Here is an 18,979-nt window from a genome sequence, read left to right as displayed (position 1 = left end):
GGGGTCGCAAAGAGTTGGACACCACTTAGCGACTGAACAACGATGACAGTGGCCTATATGGGAAAATAATCTTAAAAAAGAGTGGATATATGTACAACTGATTCACTTTGCTGTATACCTGAAACTAACATAACACTGTAAATCAACTATACTCCAATAAAATTTTTTAATAAATTTTTAAAAACTGGAAAAAAAAAAAGCAGCAATAGCTAGATTAACACCAGTTCCTAAAATGAAACATTCAGAACCATAGAAGTGCCAGTGAATATTTACTTCAGGGAACGAGTTTCAGGATTTAGACAATTTCAGTCTTACTGTGAGCATTTATTTCCATGAAGAAATGGAGAGCTAGTTGTGATCTCTTAGTAATAATACCATGAATAAAATCCAAGGTGAGCTAAAAAAAAAAAAAAAAGAAAGAAAAACCACCTCGGAGATTCCATATAGCAGATGCATTTAGTTCTAAAAAATTCAAACCTTCTCTAACAGCTGTTAGCATTTTCAAGTACCTCTTTCAAATCCTCATTCAAAGGAAAGGGGAAATTCTTTGAATGGTGTGACCAAAATCCTCACAGAAAGAAGCGTACCTGCTAGGATACCAGAATTTTGGAGCAGCACATCAAACCACAAAACTAGCTGCCCAGGTTCAGTCCCACTGCTTCACAAATGAGAACACTGAAGGAGAGAGAGGACCATAAGGCCTCCTCAGTACAATACAGATGCAGGTGGCTGGAGAAGGCAAAAAAAAGCTTGCGAGAACAAGAAGGGCCTATGGGCCGAACACTCAGACAAGGGATCATCAAACTTGAAAAACTCAAGGATCAAAGACCTTTTCTCTATTCTTCCTTGTTTTCAAGTCTATATACAAATATTCAAGTATCAATGTGTTCAGGGGTTAGAAAGAGATTTTTACCTTTCTAAAAAAGCGTATTTTTAGTTATTCCCAACAATGGATTTATAAGACCCAATCTTAACAGTCAGATTATTTCCTAAGAGCTAAGAATGGAGAAAGCATAGGTCATTAACAGCATGACTTTTTCATCAGACAGATTTAAATCAAATCTGACCTTGGAAGTTTCTGAACCTTTGAAAGCCTCAATTTTCTCATCTTAAAATGAGCACGAACTTGCCTCTTAGATTCTCTCATGACAGGCTCAAACTAGAGAAATAAATAAGTAGTAGCGCTTATTCTTATCATCAGGATTATTATTAATCCTTGGAGCATTCCTCATCTATCCAAATAAAAAATTTTAAATGTAACCATTAGAAATATTGTGATGATTTCAAAATGATGCATGAAAAATGCATCTGACACACAGCAGACCAGTTATTCCTTCTCTTCCTTCTGCTGTTCCTGGCTCTGCTGTTTGACTCTGTTGTTTATTCTGTTGTTTTGGATAAATTCAGTTTTTCTTAATAGTACTTCCCCCTTTCTACTTCACAGTTCTTTTATCAAAAGAAATGATATCCTTGGGGAAAAATTATAACAGACCTCAACCAGTAATAGTACAGTTTAAGAAATTATTTCTTCTATTCTTGTTTAGTCTGACTGTGTTCTTGCCTGGAGAATCCCATGGACAGGGGAGCCTGGTGGGCTGCCGTCTATGGGGTCGCACAGAGTCGGACACGACTGAAGTGACTGAGCAGCAGCAGCAGCTCCCCAAACAAACTAAACATTTTTACTCACCTTTCCACTATATGCACTGAGTCCATATGTAGTGAGAGACTTTCCTCCAACCAAGACAACATCATCTCCAAACTTATAAGACGATTCGAGAAGTGATTCAACTGTAAACGGAACTGTTTCCATGCTCTCACGGTCCCGGTCCCACTGGAAGAGGTCTCCATCCAGGGAAGGAATGATCATCTTGTTCCCAAATACCTAAAATAAAAGCTAACTTTTAAAAGGATTCTATGAATGAATAAAGAAGATGTGCTACACATATACAATGGAATATTACTCAGTCATAAAAAAGAGCGGAACAATGCCATTTGCAGGAACATGGATGGACCTAGAGATTATCACGCTAAATGAAGTAAACCAGACAAAGATAAATATCATACATATCACTTATATGTGGAATCTAAAACACAACACAAATGAACCTAACTACACAAAAGAAACAGACTCACAACAGACACTGAGAATATACCTGCGGTTGCCAAGGGATGGAGGGTGGGGGAGGGATGGATTGGAAGGTTAAAACTAGCAGATGTGAACTATTATACATAGAATGAGTAAACCAACCACAAGGTCCCACTGTTTAGCATAGGGAATTATATTCAATATCCTGTGATAAATCAAATAGGAAAAGAATATGAAACAGGATATATATATATATATAACTGAATCACCTTGCTGTACATAGAAATTAACACGACATTGTAAATCAACTATATGTCAATAAAACAAATAAATAAATAATAAAAATAAAAGGATAAAAATAAATATAAATATAATTAATTAATAGTTAAACAATTGACAAATTAATTAATAATTAAATAATTACCAAATTAATTAATGATTAAATAAATAATAAATAATTTTTAAAATAAATAAAAGAATCAGCAGGAACTAACAGCCGTGGTCTCATGCCTGATGTACTTTGGCCTCTGGAGCAGCATACAAAGTTGTACAGCTTATCAACCAAAAGCAATTTAAAAGAACCACCCGTCTCTCCTGGGGCCCACAGGTACACTCCAGTATGGTTTTCCTCAAACTCTGTTCACCAGGAGCCAAGAGTGTTCCATAACAAGACCAAATTGAGAGTTCTGTGACTAAGTGTGTTCAAGCAGAAGTTACTGTAGGAGTTCTTATGGTGATTACTATGCTAATGGATAATGTAATTTTCTAGTAAAGGGACAGTTTATGCAGCACTTTCCAGGCCTATTTTACCCAAGCCAGTTACCATCAATGATTCAGGTCTAAGGAACATAGGTTGATTTAAGCAGCATCCCACTCTTTCTTTCATTCAATTTCTCAGATCTGCTATGAGCAAGAAGCCTGGTAACCAAGCTTAATGATTTCATGCTCTTAGTTGTCCTTCCTTCTTTTAACAACGTTTATGGAGGGCCTATTACATGTCATAGGAAATACTGCCGTGGTCTCATGCCTGATGTACTTTGGCCTCTGGAGCAGCATATGAAGTTGCACAGCTTATCAACCAAAAGCAATTTAAAAGAACCACCTGTCTCTCCTGGGGCCCACAGGTACACTTCAGTATGGTTTTCATAGGAAACAGAATAGGAAAGACTAGAGATCACTTCAAGAAAATTAGAGATACTAAGGGAATATTTCATGCAAAGATGGGCTCAATAAAGGACAGAAATGGTAGGGACCTAACAGAAGCAGAAGATACTAAGAAGAGGTGGCAAGAATACACAGAAGAACTATACAAAAATGATCTTCACGACCCAGATAATCAGGATGCTGTGATCACTCACCTAGAGCCAGATATCCTGGAATGTGAAGTCAAGTGGGCCTTAGGAAGTATCACTAAGAACAAAGCTAGTGGAGGTGATGGAATTCCAGTTGAGCTCTTTCAAATCCTAAAAGACGATGCTGTGAAAGTGCTGCACTCAATATGTCAGCAAATTTGGAAAACTCAGCAGTGGGCACAGGACTGGAAAAGGTCAGTTTTCATTCCAATCCCAAAGAAAGGCAATGCCAAAGAATGCTCAAACTACCGCACAATTGCACTCAGCTCACATGCTAGTAAAGTAATGCTCAAAATTCTCCAAGCCAGGCTTCAGCAATACGTGAACCGTGAACTTCCAGATGTTCAAGCTGGATTTAGAAAAGGCAGAGGAATCAGAGATCAAATTGCCAACATTCGCTGGATCATCGAAAAAGCAAGAGTTCCAGAAAAACATCTATTTCTACTTTACTGACTGCCAAAGCCTTTGACTGTGTGGATCACAATAAACTGGAAAATTCTGAAAGAGATGGGAATACCAGACCACCTGACCTGCCTCTTGAGAGATCTGTATGAAGGTCAGGAAGCAACAGGTAGAACTGGACACGGAACAGACTGGTTCCAAATAGGAAAAGGAGTACGTCAAGGCTGTATATTGTCACCTTGCTTATTTAACTTCTATGCAGAGTACATCATGAGAAACACTGGGCTGGACGAAGCACAAGCTGGAATCAAGAGAAATACCAATAACCTCAGGCATGCAGATGACACCACCCTTATGGCAGAAAGTGAAGAACTAAAGAGCCTCTTGATGAAGGTGAAAGAAGAGAGTAAAAAAGTTGGCTTAAAGCTCAACATTCAGAAAACTAAGATCATGGCATCTGGTCCCATCACTTCATGGGAAACAGATGGGGAGACAGTGGAAACAGTGGCTGACTTTATTTTTGGGGGCTCCAAAAATCACTGCAGGTGGTGACTGCAACCATGAAGTTAAAAGACGCTTACTCCTTGGAAGGAAAGTTATGACCAACCTAGACAGCATATTAAAAAGCAGAGACATTACTTTGTCAACAAAGGTCCGTCTAGTCAAGGCTATGGTTTTTCCAGTAGTCATGTATGGATGTGAGAGTTGGACTATAAAGAAAGCTGAGCGCTGAAGAACTGATGCTTTTGAACTGTGGTGTTAGAGAAGACTCTTGAGAGACCCTTGGACTGCAAGGAGATCCAACCAGTCCATCCTAAAGGAAATCAGTCCTGGGTGTTCTTTGGAAGGACTGATGTTGAAGATGAAACTCCAATATTTTGGCCTCCTGATGCGAAGAGCTGACTCATTTGAAAAGACCCTGATGTTGGAAAAGATTGAAGGCAGGAGGAGAAGGGGACGACAGAAGATGAGATGGTTAGATGGCATCACCAACTCAATGGACATGAGTTTGGGTAAACTCCGGGAGTTGGTGATAGACAGGGAGGCCTGGTGTGCTGCGGTTCATGGGGTTGCAAAGAGTCGGACACGACTGAGCGACTGAACTGAACTGAACTGATTACATGTCAGGGACTATTCAGTTGCTTAGGATACACAAGTAAGCAAAACAAAAAGAAAACAAAAACACCTGCCAATGTGGCTCTCAAACTCTGGACTGGGGAGTTAAAGAACATAATAAATAATTACAGACTATGTTAGGGGATAAATGCCATAAGGAAAAAAAATAGAACAAGATGAAGGAGGAAGGGAAAGTATATGCATAGGAGGGGAAGGGACTGTCATTAATGGTTAAGTTCAGGGCAGGCTCCCATAGAGAAAGTAACATCTGAGCAAACTCTAAACACAAGTACTAACTCTGATGATATAGGGGAACAGCCCTTGCAAAGGTCTTAAGCAGGAAGTACACGGTGACAGCGGAGGGGAACAGGCTGGAGAGACAAGGATGGAGAGCAAGCGGAAAGCCCAAAACTGTGGTGGTTGTGGACAGTGGAGGTGATGCCGGTGGTTAGATTAGGGATGCGATTGGAAGGTAAAGCCAGTAGGATTTCATGGTGGATTCCCTGTACACACGAGTGAAAGAAAAGAGCCCAGGATGACTCTAAAGGAGCCCAGGATGGCTCTAAAGGTTTTGGCCAAGAACACCTTGTTTCTGGAGAAAGAGTTTAAATTAGTACATGCCTTTGTGACACTGGCCTTTCAGCATTAACAAATAGACGCAACTCAGGAATTCCCTGGTGGTTCAGTGGTTAGGACTTGGTGCTGTCAGTGCTGGGATCCAAGTTCAATTCCTGGTCAAGGAACTAAGGTCCTGCAAGCCATGTGGTGCAAAAAAAAAAAAAAAAGGACACAGCTTGACTTATTTCAGCTAATGCCACAACTATTTTCCTGACTGTGAAGGCTCAAAACTTTGGAAAAGGGGCTATGAAAGAAGTATGAGTTTAAAAACCAAAAGCCTCCAAACAAATGTCGATATAAACGTAAAAAAAAATTTTTTTTTCTCTATGGACTTTTTTGTTCCTTAAGCAGCAGAATCTTTTCTTTAAAGAGATACTTACAGGGATATTTTAAAGAGATCCTTTTCTGTCACAAAGAGTTTTAAGTGTTGTTCAGTTAATATATTCTTTCCCCCACCCCTTACCCCCAGGTTTGTCCCACACTCCTGGAGTTCTAGAAAACAGGTTGAAAAACACGACTCTAATCCACTTCTTTCCTTCATTTCGTAGTTCAAATCCTTATATCTCTGGTTTGAACTATTATAATAATCTCTTCACAGGTCTTAGCTGGAAATTTCCTCAACCTAACCTCTGCGTATCTTCTAGATTAATCTCTAAGTCAGTTAAGCTTGTTATGACACTATTCAAAAATCCTCAATAGCTCTCCATTATCTTCTTACTAAAGACCCCAAATCCTAAGTCCAACATTCAAAGTCCTCTAAACACAACCTCATACAACCTTCTCCTCCTTGTCTTTCTTTTTTAAATTAAAAAAATTTTTTTTTCCTCCTTGTCTTTCACCTTTCCCCACGTGGGTGGAAATCAGGCATCATTACTTAGGCAGGATATTTAATGTTATTACTGTTATTGTTCACTTATGTCATTGTCAATGTCATTCATTCTCCCTGGAACACCCCAGTACCAACTCTGTCCACTGAAATCCCATTCGGCCTTCAGGCTAGCATCACTTATATTTTTCCTTTGAAATCCAAGAAAATTTTAGCAGTGGAAGTTCACTGACCAAAGTCTTCCTACTATACTTTTTGCTGTGACTATACTGAGGCAATATTACAGTCTCCAAAAGTGTTCACTGTACTGTTAAATGTTAAATATGTTAATGTGTACGTGTTTATGCTTATACAGTGGCTATAAAATTAATGCACTCAAACCTAGTGGGCAGACTCTATCAAACTCCGTTCCCTCAGCAAGAGAACAAAGGCCTCTGAGAGACATGGCTGACTCTTGGGCTGGGGCAAGGCAGGTAGAAGGTGAATCTTTAATATTTTATTGGTCTGAAAAGTAAGAATATATACAAAAAAAAGATGGAAACATGTCACTGACCACATCTGGAACTGAAGCACCAGAATGATTAACTACTGAATTATAAAGCATTGAAAAAAAAATAAGGAATTTATGAGTCCATATTGTTAACAAATAGATAAAATAAACAACATATGGGAGAGAAGGGAATGCTTTTACTGCAATAAAATGCCAAGAGTCTACTGATATATTTGAAGGGAGGACTGCAGTTGGAAAAATTAGCATCTTGCAGTCATCAAAGTTAAGACTGTGTCAGGCAAAAATCAGCCATGGTGTTAAATCTAGGGGTAATTTTGACGAGGAGCAGGATATCTGCATGGTCCTAAAGTATCTTCCTGCACTTCCCTGGTGGCTCAGTGGTAAGGAATCCAACAGCCAATGCAGGAGACGCAAGTTCAATCCCTGGGTCGGAAAGATCCCCTGGAGGAAAAAATGGCAACCCAGTCCAATATTCTTGCCTAGAGAATTTCATGGACAGATGAGCCTGGCAGGCTCTAGTCCATAGGGTCGCAAAAGAGTTGGACATGACTTAGCAACTAAACAATAACAAAGTATCTTCCAAACTGCTTATGAGTAACAGTAGATTAAAAACAAAAAAACAGAAAAGTCATTATATAGCGGAGAATTTAGACAATACCTTGACCAGATGATCAAATGAGTTTGATAGACAGGAAACCCTAAGAGAAGGTTACCTACACAGCATTCTGAACCAAGAATGCACAGCCTGGATCTAATTATCAGGAAACATCAGACAAGCACAAAAGAAGGAAAATTCTATTTTATTTTTAAGTAAAAAGCCAGAGAGACAATATTTTTCAAAAATGTCAATGTTGTAAAAGATAGTGTCTGTGGGGGAAAAAATCCAGATTAAAAGAAGCTAATGTGACAAGTAACTGTACTACCTGACCCTAGACTAGATGCTACACTGGTAATGAAAGACACCATAAAAGACATTATTAAGTCAACTGATAAAACTGGAATATAGACGACAGATTAAAAGTTGATGACTGTACTGTGGTTATGTAAGAGAGTATCTCTATTAAGAAATGCATGCTGAAGCATTTAGGTGTAAAGAGCTATAATGGATATTTCATTTATCTTTAGATATTTCAAAAAAAAAAAAAAAAAGAGTATGTATGGGGGTTTGGGAGAGGAGAGATTACACATACAACTCAAATGATAGAGCAAATAAGTTTTGAGCAGATTAATCTGGGAACACAAGGGTTGGTTCTTTTTTTTTTTTCTTGGTACTACTTTTCATACCAAAACGTGTGCAACTTCTTGTACTGTGAAATTACTTCCAAATAAGAGATTAAAGAGAACAGATACTCAGCTTTGCAGCTGTAATTAAACTCAGAAGGCTATACCATGAAATTGAAGGTTCATCATAATTCTTGCTATTTAAAGATCTCCAACTATTTCTCTTTATTTTTTAAAAATCTAAATTTGGGGAGACTTCCCTGACGGCTTAGTGGTTAGGACTCTTCCGCTCCACTGCCAGGGGCCTGGGTTCAATCCCTGGTCGGGAACTAAGATCCCACAAGCCATGTAGCACGGTCAAAAGTAAATAAATACATAAATAAAAATAAGCATTTGATTTAATGAGCTCTCAAATGACACGGGCATGTATACATATACACCACAAATTATCTTAGAATTTTAACATTACTATTTTATTCTTTGCTTTCTTCTATTTATTGATAACAGATAAAAAAATTCTAATTTCAAAAATCAAAGCTTTTCATCTTTTGAAGAATGTTCAACTCAAAGTTGTCATTAAGAACAGATTTAGGTCATGGTGAAGCTACCAAAGTAATCTCCCCTTTTAAGTTACACATTAGTCAGGAAATCAAGAGTTTATTGTTCTCTACCATCCACATTCTCTCTTCTATTTACTAGAACAATAAATTCAAACTATGATATAAAAATGATAATAAGGGACATCCCTGGTGGGCCAATGGCTAAGACTCCTGGCTCTCAATGCACGGGGTTTGAGTTCAATTCCTGGTCTGGGAACGAGATCCCACATGTTGCAACTAAAGATCAAAGGTCCTACATGCCACAACTAAGACTTGATGCAGTGAAATAATATTTTTTTAATTATAATAAAAATAATGATAATAAAAACTTCAATAAAATGATAAAATTAAAAAACAGGTATTGTCTGGTAATGTCAACAGCAAGCACTGGCTGAGGACAAATAGGCAGAGCAGGTGTGTATCACTACAAGAAAGAGGAAGAGTGGTTGCTGGGTCTGCAGGAAACAAATAACATTTATTTTTACTTGTTTCCTCTTCCATTAAACAACTTCTCTTTCTCTAAACAAGCGGCAAGTCCTTAGGGAATGCAAAGGCTTCGAAGTGCAACCACCCTCAATCACTACCCCCCCACCCCCTACACACAAAAAAGAACAAACAAAAACCTCCATCAGATGAACAGGAGCTAAAGTTCACCTTTGCTTCCAAATGTAAAAGAAAGTAAACTTATCTGCAATTAAAAATATGGTTTAAACAACCAAGAAGATGTCATGTGATTGACCATATGGAGACAAACTGCCTTATTTTATTTGCCTTTTTTTTTTTTTTTGGACTTATTTTAAAAGAGGACAAAACCCAAAACAAAAAAGCATTATGATTCCAGCCTTGATCATGTCATATTTCTGGATGATGATTTTAAAGTTTACTTTCAAATAGCTGCTCTTCACTAATTGGCTGCTTATGAGTCATACTCACGGCTGCTAACCTCTGCACCAATCTTTGTGAAGTCTTTGAGGCTGCAGCTGTGAAAGCAGATGGTGCTTTTTCCTTGAGAGCCACAGAAGCGGTCGAGGCCTGCAGTTCAGGTAGAGAGATGACCTCACCTCTCAGAAAAGCATTACCTCACCCTCCCAGCATAGGAATGAGTCACCCGGAGAGTCAGCTGCAAATCTCTTGGTATAAAAAAAATGTAGGTTATGGTGATGCATTTTCACATTCCACCAGTTTGTCTCTGGAAGGAGCCATTTGTTCTGATTCGCTGCTCTGCATCTCAGACTAATTACGTGCTTCGCTTCCCACTTCAGTCATTTTCAAAAACACACACGCTTATTATTTGGGGGTGGTGGCGGGGTTTCCCCTCTATTTGTTTTTTCCTGTGAATAATTTTAAAATAAAAGGTTTGTCAAATTGGCAGGCAAACTCGGTATCAAAGATCCAACCCCAGTCTTTAACCACCAAGTCACAAAGCAGCTTAGTAAAAGTAATTTAGTTACCATTTCTGATCAAAACCTGAATGGCATAATGCATACCAGTGGCACCCGGAATCAAGGACTGCTATTTGAAATCAGAATGTGAGGATAAGAACTCTGTTTTCAAGTGGCAGAAGGAACTTCAACTGAGAAAATAAAGGAACTGACTGAAAACAAAAATTCCTTTTATTTGAAAAAAACATATTTTCATTTGGTTCTTCGTTCTTTTTCTATGCGATCACCTCCCCACCCACCCAGCCCCAACCTCCCACCATCAACACATACACTTTGGGTGGGTAATATTCAACTTTAACTTAAAATGAAAGTTTTGAAACATCAAATGTAAAGAGATGACTATAATAAAACCCCATGTGTCTATGACCCAGTTTCAACAATCATCAGCATTTTGCTACTTTCCATTCATCTGCTACATCTATTTGTTAGGGCAGTATTTTAAAGTCAGTCACAGGCATCATGTCATTTCACCTACACATACTTCAGTAGTTGCTGCTGAGAAATAAGTACCACGCCAAATGTTACATCTAACAGAATTAAGAGGAATTCCTTAAAAATCATCTAACATTCAAATTTCCCTGACTGTTGCAAAAACATACTATATAATTGGGGCTTCCTTGGTGGTGCTAGTGGTAAAGAACCCACCTGCCAAGGCAGGAGATGTGAGAGATGTGCGTTCAATCCCTAGGTCAAAAAGATCCCCTGGAGGAGGGCATGGCAACACACTCCAGTATTTCTGCCTGGGAAATCCCATGGACAGAGGAGCCTGGTAGGCTATATAGTCCATGGAGTCTCAGAGTCAGACACGACTGAAGTGACTTAGCACTCAGAACTATATAATTCATTTGCTCCAACAGGAATATAAAGTCCACATATCACATTTTATTCTTTTTGTCCCCTATCAGGCCCCTTTTACTCCCTTTTTCTTGCTTTGGTTTACTTGAGAAACCAGATTATTCATCCTACAGAATGTCCCTCAGTGTGGATTTTGCAAGTGACTTGTTACTTTATTCCCAGTATTTCTTTCCTTTTTTTCCTTCCCCCCCCCCCCCCCTTTTTCTTTTCAAAATTTATTTGGCTACGCCAGGTCTTGGTTGCAGTGTGTGCGATCTAGTTCCCCGACCAGGGATCAAACCCAGGCCCCCCTTCATTGGGAGCATGGAGTCTTAGCCACTGGTCCACCAGGGAACTCCCTATTCCCTGTATTTCTTTAAAAGGTGTAATAAAAACTGGAGCTTTGATCTGATGCAGCTTTGATGTTTTGGGACAAGACTACCTCACAGGCTGTGCTGTATATTTCCTATTATATTAACAATCAAGGTCAGACATTCTCATTCATTTCTGTATCACCTATGACTGGTTTCTCACTACAAGTAGAAAGACTGCATAACCCACAAAGCCCAAGATATTTACTATCTAGCCCTTTACAGAAAAAGTTTGCCAACCCCTGAGTTATGTCATATGTGTTACTATTAATCAGTGGATTCAGTACAGTCAGTCTGGTCCCTCCATTTTAAAGAGTCCCATCAACTTTTCACCATTTTAGTATCAACTGAGGATCTACTACTTCAATAAAATGATAAAAGAATGACTTTCAATTCTATCATTCTTTCTTCATTTCTTAGCTAGAATTTTTCTAAAAAAGAACTTCCCTTGTTTGGCTTTAGATGCTGGATTTGCCTCTAGTTCCCTGATCAGGGATGGAATCTGGGCGTCCTGAATTGGGAGCTTGGGGTCTTAACGACTGGACCATAGGAAAGTCCCCTCCATAGCTATTTAAAAAGGTATGTCTACAATAAACGCTGGAGAGGCTGTGGAGAAAAGGGAACCCTCTTACATTGTTGGTGGGAATGCAAACTGGTATAGCCACTGTGAAGAACAGTATGGAAATTCCTTAAAAAACTGGGAATAGAACTGCCATATGACCCAGCAATCCCACTGCTGGACATATACCCTAAGGAAACCAGAAATGAAAGAGATACATGTACCCCAATGTTCACTGCAGCACTATTTACAATACCTAGGACATGGAAGCAGAGAAGGCAATGGCACCCCACTCCAGTACTCTTGCCTGGAAAATCCCATGGATGGAGGAGCCTGGTGGGCTGCAGTCTATGGGGTCGCTAAGAGTCAGACACAACTAGGTGACTTCACTTTCACTTTTCACTTTCATGCATTGGAGAAGGAAATGGCAACCCACTCCAGTGTTCTTGCCTGGAGAATCCGAGGGACAGAGGAGCCTGGTAGGAAGCTGTCTATGGGGTCGCAGAGAGTTGGACATGACTGAAGTGACTTAGCAGCAGCCGCAGCAGCCGCAGCAGGACATGGAAGCAACCTAGACGTCCATCAGCAGACGAATGGTTAAGAAGCTGTGGTACATATACACAATGGAATATTACTCAGCAATAAGAAGGAACACATTGGAGTCAGTTCTAATGAGGTAGATGGACCTGGAGCCTATTATAAACAGTGAAGTAAGTCAGAACGAGAAACACAAATACTGCATATTAACACATATATATGAAATTTAGAAAGATGGTAACAATAATCCTATATGCAGGGCAGCAAAAGAGACACAGATGTAAAGAAGAGACTTTTGGACTCTGTGGGAGAAGGCGAGGGTGGAATGATTTGAGAGAATAGAACTGAAACGTGTATATTACCATAGGTAAAACAGATGACCAGTGCAAGTTTGATGCATGAAGCAGGGCACCCAAAATCATTGCCCTGAGACAACCCAGAGGGGTGGGGGGGAGGGTGGTGGGAAGGGGGTTCAGGACAGGGGACACATGTGCACCCATGGCTGATTCATGTTGATGTATGACAAAAACCATCATAATATTGTAAAGTAATTATCCTTCAATTAAACTTAATAAATTAATTTTTAAAAAGGTATGTCTCTTGGTTCCCAAACTACTGATGAATGTTTCTACCATTTTGGGGATCCTGCTTTTCCCATTCCTTCTTCTGTTCCCCCAATTCTTCCACAGTCAAAACAGAAAGAGTTTTGGTGTTTTTTTTTTTTAACATTTTCTTCTGCTTGAAGACCTTCAATCAGACTTTGACAAATCAAAGGGTTCTCTTAGTGAGGCACCTGCATTCTAAGCATATTTGTAAATACTTTTAAAGAATTCACACCAACCAGGTGGGTAAATCTACAAGAGGGCAGGAAAATCCTAAAATTCTACTAAAGCTAATCTATCCTTGAAACCCTTTTCTCTCTGATTCATCACTCTCTACTTGAATTTTAATAAGTTAGTGATTCTGCTGCTGCTAAGTCGCTTCAGTCGTGTCCGACTCTGTGCGACCTCAGAGACGGCAGCCCACCAGGCTTCTCCATCCATGGGATTTTCCAGCAAGAGTACTGGAGTGGGGTGCCACTGCCTTCCACTCAGCCATAAAAGGGAACAAAACTGGGTCATTTGTAGAGACATGGATAGACCCAGAAACTGTCAGAGAGTGAAGTCAGTCAGAAAGAGAGAAACAAATATTGTATATTAATACATATATGTGGAATCTAGAAAAAACTGATGTAGATGATCTTATTTACAAAGCAGAAATAGAGACACAGATGTAGACAACGAATATGGATACCAAGGAGGAAAAGTGGGGGTGGGATGAATTGGGAGACTAGGATTGACATATATATATTATTGATACTATGCATAAAACAGATAACTAATATCTACTATATAGCATAGGGAACTCTACTCAGTGTTCTGTGATGACCTAAATGGAAATGAAATCCAAAAAAGAGGGGATATATGCAGATAGTGGATTAACTCTGCTGTACAGCAGAAACCAACCCAACATTGTAAAGCAACAAAACTCCAATATAATTTTTAAAAATGAAAAAAAAAAGTGTTAGGGATTCAGAAAGGTTGGTTGGAGGTCATTTTCTCACCATACTCCTCTACCAAGGGATGGTTTCTCTCAGTTCCCAGGACACTAACACTTCTAACTTTTCTCTTCAGCACAGACTTTTCCTCTGTGAGCACCAGACCCACATATACAAATGCCTTCTTAACATCTCTGCTTGGAGAGCTCTCAAAGTCACTTTGAACTCATCACATCTAAACAAATTCATGTTCTCCCTCTCTACACCTGTTCTTAAGTTACTACTAATTCCTCCTTTGGTCTTCTAATTTCACAAAGACTTCCCTCCCTAAACATCTCTTCAATCCATCACTTTACTTCCCTCCACTTCCTGTCTCACTCCAATCCAAGCTATCCCCATCTGTTCCAGACCAGTCTCTTAACTAGTCTCCATACTTCTGCTCTTCTTCCTCTTCCAGTCCATTTTCTATGGTTGTTGTTCAGTTGCTCAGTCGTGTCTGCCTCTTTGAGACCCCATGGACTGAAGCAAGTGAATCTTCCCTATCCTTCACCACCTCCTGGAGCTTGCTCAAACTCATGTCCATTGAGTAGGCGATGCCTTCCAACCTTCTCATCCTCTGTAGTCCCCTTCTCCTCCTGCCTTTAACCTCTCCCAGCATCAGGACCTTTTCCAATGAGTCGGCTTTTCCCATCAGGTGGCCAAAGTACTGGAGCTTCACCTTCAGCATCAGTCCTTCCAATGAATATTCAGGAATGACTTCCTTTAGGATTGGCTGGTTTGATCTCCTTCTAGTCCAAAGGACTCTCAAGAGTCTTCTCCAACACCACAGTTCAAAAGCATCAATTCTTCAGCGTTCAGCCTTCTTTGTGGTCCAACTCTCACATCCATACAGGACTACTGGAAAAACCACAGCTTTGACTATATGGACCTTTGTCAGCAAAGTAATGGTTAGTAAAACTATGTAACATAGTATACTATGGTCAGTACAGACAATATACATAGTCAGCAGAGTACAGGAGAGGTTGGTTTAGTAGGATTTTAAGAATTTATCTACTTTCTTCCAGATTTCCACAACTTCTGGCTGGTGTGAATACATCATAAATATTTTATTCTTATTTATTTGTTTGGCTGCACCAGGTCTTAGTTGCAGCACTCAGGATCTTTAGTTTTCATGGCAGCATGCAGGATCTTTTAGTTGCTGCATGTGACCTTTTAGTTGTGGCATGTAGAAAATCCCATGGACAGAGGAGCCTGGCGGGCTACAGTCCACGGGGGTCGCAGGGCTGGACACGACTTAGCGACTGAGCACACTCATGGGCTCTAGTTCTGTGACCAGGGATTGAACCTGGGTCCCCTGTACTGGGAGCATGGAGTCCCAGCCACTAGACCACCAGGGAAGTCCCTTTACAAATATTTTCTAAATGTAAATACTTCCACAGTTAGAGATAACTGGCTTATAATACAAATGCCTCACTGTGCCAACCTTCTGATTCATCAGTCTCATTGAAAGTCTCAGCAAAACAGAATGTCAAAAAACCCTTTCCATTTTGACTATGGAGGAGTCTCTCCCAGTTAAAGCCTTTCAGTGGCTTTCCATGGCTGAGGATGAAATCCAAAACGCTTCCCATACATTATGAGACCACTTACAGTCTGACCCCGGCCTCCCTCTATGGACTCATCTCTACCTCACCCTCATCCGAGTTGCCACCCTCGCCTTCTTTAGTGCTCTGAGCACACCATGATCATTCCTGCTGCAAGGCCTTGACGCTGGCCATTTCCTCTCCCAGAGCAGTCCTTCTCTGCATCTCTGTCCATCTCTTACAGCTCTTTGTCCTCAAAGGATCTCAGTTGTAAACACCGTTTCTTCTGAGCAGCCCTCTCTGACCTCCCACCTTGGGAGGTCAGGTACCCTTGCTAAGCCTCTCTTAGTTCTACCCTTCCTTGTGGCAGTTACCGTAATTTGACTATGATATTTACACTATAATAATTTTATATCTGGCTCCCCTGCTAGCTCCACATAGTGCCATGTAAGTTCCATAAAGGCTAGGATCTTACCAGACCTGCTCATTGCTGTAACCCCAGCCGCACAGTCCCGCAAGACCCTCTGCCGCCTTAAAGACCAGTTTGAGTTTGGGGTGTGTTAAAGTTCAAGTACCACTGACTCTCTCATTAGGGTTAAGAAGCAGGGACTTCTCTGGTGGTCCAGTGGTTAAGAATCCACCTTCCAATGCAGGGGATGTGGGTTCCATTCCTGGTTGGGGAACTAAGATCCCACATGCTGCAGGGCAACTAAGCCCACGAGCTGCAACTAGAGAGAAGCCTGCACATAGCAATGAAAGATCCTGTGTGCCGCAACTGAGACCCAATGCTGCAAAATAAATAAATAAATATTAAAAAAAAAAAAAAAAAAGCTGCAGCAGCAGTCAGGTGCTCACAGTGCACTGAGCACCATGGTAATTTGCTCTCTATTATGATGGGCTTCCCTGGTGGCTCAGATGGTAAAGAATCTGCCTGTAATGCAGGAGACCCAGATTCTATCCCTAGGTTGGGAAGACCCCTTGGAGAAGAGAATGGCAACCCACTCCAGTATTCTTGCCTGGAGAATTCCATGGACAGAGGAGCCTGGCAGGCTATAGTCCATGGTGGTTCGCAAAGAGTCAGACACGACTGAGGGACTAACATACGATGTCTTTGTCCCTAAATTTCAATGAGAATGTTGAAATTAATGTGAGGGAGAGTAGAGGAAGCTTATTTGCTGAACATTCAGTGTTCCAGGGAATCATACCTCCTCAAGGATTAAGGACAGGGCCTCAGGGTTAACAACTAGTTGGTTGATCTAACATGAAGAATTATGAAATCTTTCAGTAGATTTGGATATTAGTCAAAGGCATCCTGTGTGACATGCTTAAAAGGAAATGTAGATTTAAAAGAAGAAGAAGAAAGAAAGAAAGAAAATGCAGAAGAAAAAACAAATCCTGAAGTAATTTGGTATTTATAATCATCAAAGATTCTGAATTATTGCGCAAGGGCAGTGAGATACCAAGTAGATAATCATTTTTTCATTCTTTCTTTCCTTAACCTATACTCAACCTATAAAACAAAATACCTCAAGGAAAACTACTAGCTTAACTGCTTAAGTATACTTTTGGCATTCATGGTGAAAAATAGAGTTTAGTAACTACTTCTGCCTTCACTTAGATTAATAAACATCCATAAAGTAGATAAATAATATGCACAAGGGGTCAGTTTCCTACAAAACAGAGTCAATCAATTTCTCACTTGACAACATGCGTGCTGGAATAAATCGATTTAGTTCACAGCACTGCTTTCAGACACGCTAAGGGATGAAAAAGACAAAATTATGTCAAAGCACTGTTTCACTTCTATAATTAAAAGAAAAGCAATTAACCTAAGCAATTATTTAAATATTGGCTTGCTCCATGACTGACAGCGACTTTTCCAAATAAACCACCATCTGAGATGGTGCTCATCTAACATTCACATTGTGCTAGTTTATGTACAAATGAAAAACTGCCAAATGATCAGACATCTTTCAGTATAAATTATAGAATCTTTAAAAGAGATTACAGAGTCTCTTTTAATAAAGCAATGCTCAAAACAGTCTACTGATGGACCCTTTATGAACAAATCAAGTAACCATTAAAAATGTACTCTTTTTCAAAGGCTCCCTCCACCAACCCTCAGCCTCTTGAAGGCCCATCTTAACAAATGCAGTCTGATGCAGGGCAGGGAGGAGGCTGGAAGGCTCTCGGATTATAGTTGTTTCTGCACCTGTCTGAAACCAAAGGGCAGTGTGTCCCTTGGGGAGAAACATGCCTAAAATAAAATAAAACAAAACCCCAAACTCTAAGTATAGACTTATAATAGAATTGTTTGTTCCTTTTAAGAGGAAAAAAGGGGAGGACATTTTAACAGAAAAATGAAACAAAAAACAAATATGGTATCTCTAAATAAAGAAAAGGTAAAAATATTGTCTAAGGATAGACTAGCTATATATACACAGTTATAATATACATTCTAAATACAGATAAGGAAGGTCTTTGTATTTATAAGTGTGTTTCAAAACATAGAGAAGTAAGCAGATAGTTCAAGAATCTGATGTCTACTTAGATTTGGTGAACTGTAATCCTAATGCCATCCAGAGACCCCACAGAAAAACCATGCTACTACTTACAATAGCCAGGACACGGAAGCAACCTAGATGCCCATTGGCAGATGAATGGATAAGAAAGCTGTGGTACATATACACAATGGAATATTACTCAGCCATTAAAAGGAATGCATTTGAATCAGTTCTAATGAGGTGGATGAAACTGGAGCCTATTATATAGAGTGAAGTAAGTCAGAAAGAAAAACACCAATACAGTATACTAATGCATATACATGGAATTTAGAAAGATGGTAACAATGACCCTTTATGTGAGACAGCAAAAGAGATACAGATGTAAAGAACAGTCTTCTGGACTCTGTGGGAGAAGGCGAGGGTGGGATGATTTGAGAGAATAGCATTGAAAAATGTATATTATCATATGTGAAACAGATTGCCAGCCCAGGTTCGATGCATAAGACAGGGTGCTCAGGGCTGGTGCACTGAGATGACCCTGAGGGATGGGATGGGATGGGGAGGGAGGTGGGAGGGGGGTTCAGGATGGGGAACACATGTACATCCATGGCTGATTCATGTCAATGTATGGCAAAAACCACTACAATATTGTAAAGTAATTAGCCTCCAATTTAAATAAATAAATAGATTAAAAAAAAAAAAAAACTACCATGCTAAGGAGATCCAACCAGTCCATCCTAAAGGAGATGAGTCCTGAGTGTTCATTGGAAGGACAGATGTGGAAGCTGAAACTCCAACACTTTGGCCACCTGATGTGAAAAACTGACTCATTTGAAAAGACCCTGATGCTGGGAAGGATTCAAGGCAGGAAAGAGGGGGACGAC

At 39.8% G+C, this 18,979-nt stretch overlaps 1 protein-coding gene across 1 annotated transcript in view; it reads right to left on the bottom strand.

The window, feature by feature from the left end:
* The window catches only part of EIF2AK3 (eukaryotic translation initiation factor 2 alpha kinase 3), an 81,789-nt gene that overhangs the window by 37,644 nt on the left and 25,166 nt on the right, over positions 1–18,979 (bottom strand). Inside the window, exon 3 of the mRNA NM_001098086.2 lies at positions 1,688–1,882. Within this exon, the coding sequence (NP_001091555.1) occupies positions 1,688–1,882 (195 nt within the window). The remainder of the gene's footprint in view (positions 1–1,687; positions 1,883–18,979) is intronic.

This window comes from Bos taurus, chromosome 11, assembly GCF_002263795.3.
Source record: "Bos taurus isolate L1 Dominette 01449 registration number 42190680 breed Hereford chromosome 11, ARS-UCD2.0, whole genome shotgun sequence".
Taxonomy (NCBI): Eukaryota; Metazoa; Chordata; class Mammalia; order Artiodactyla; family Bovidae; genus Bos; species Bos taurus.
The sequence above is the reverse complement of the archived record's forward strand: the minus strand, read 5'-3'. Positions and strand labels throughout refer to the sequence as shown.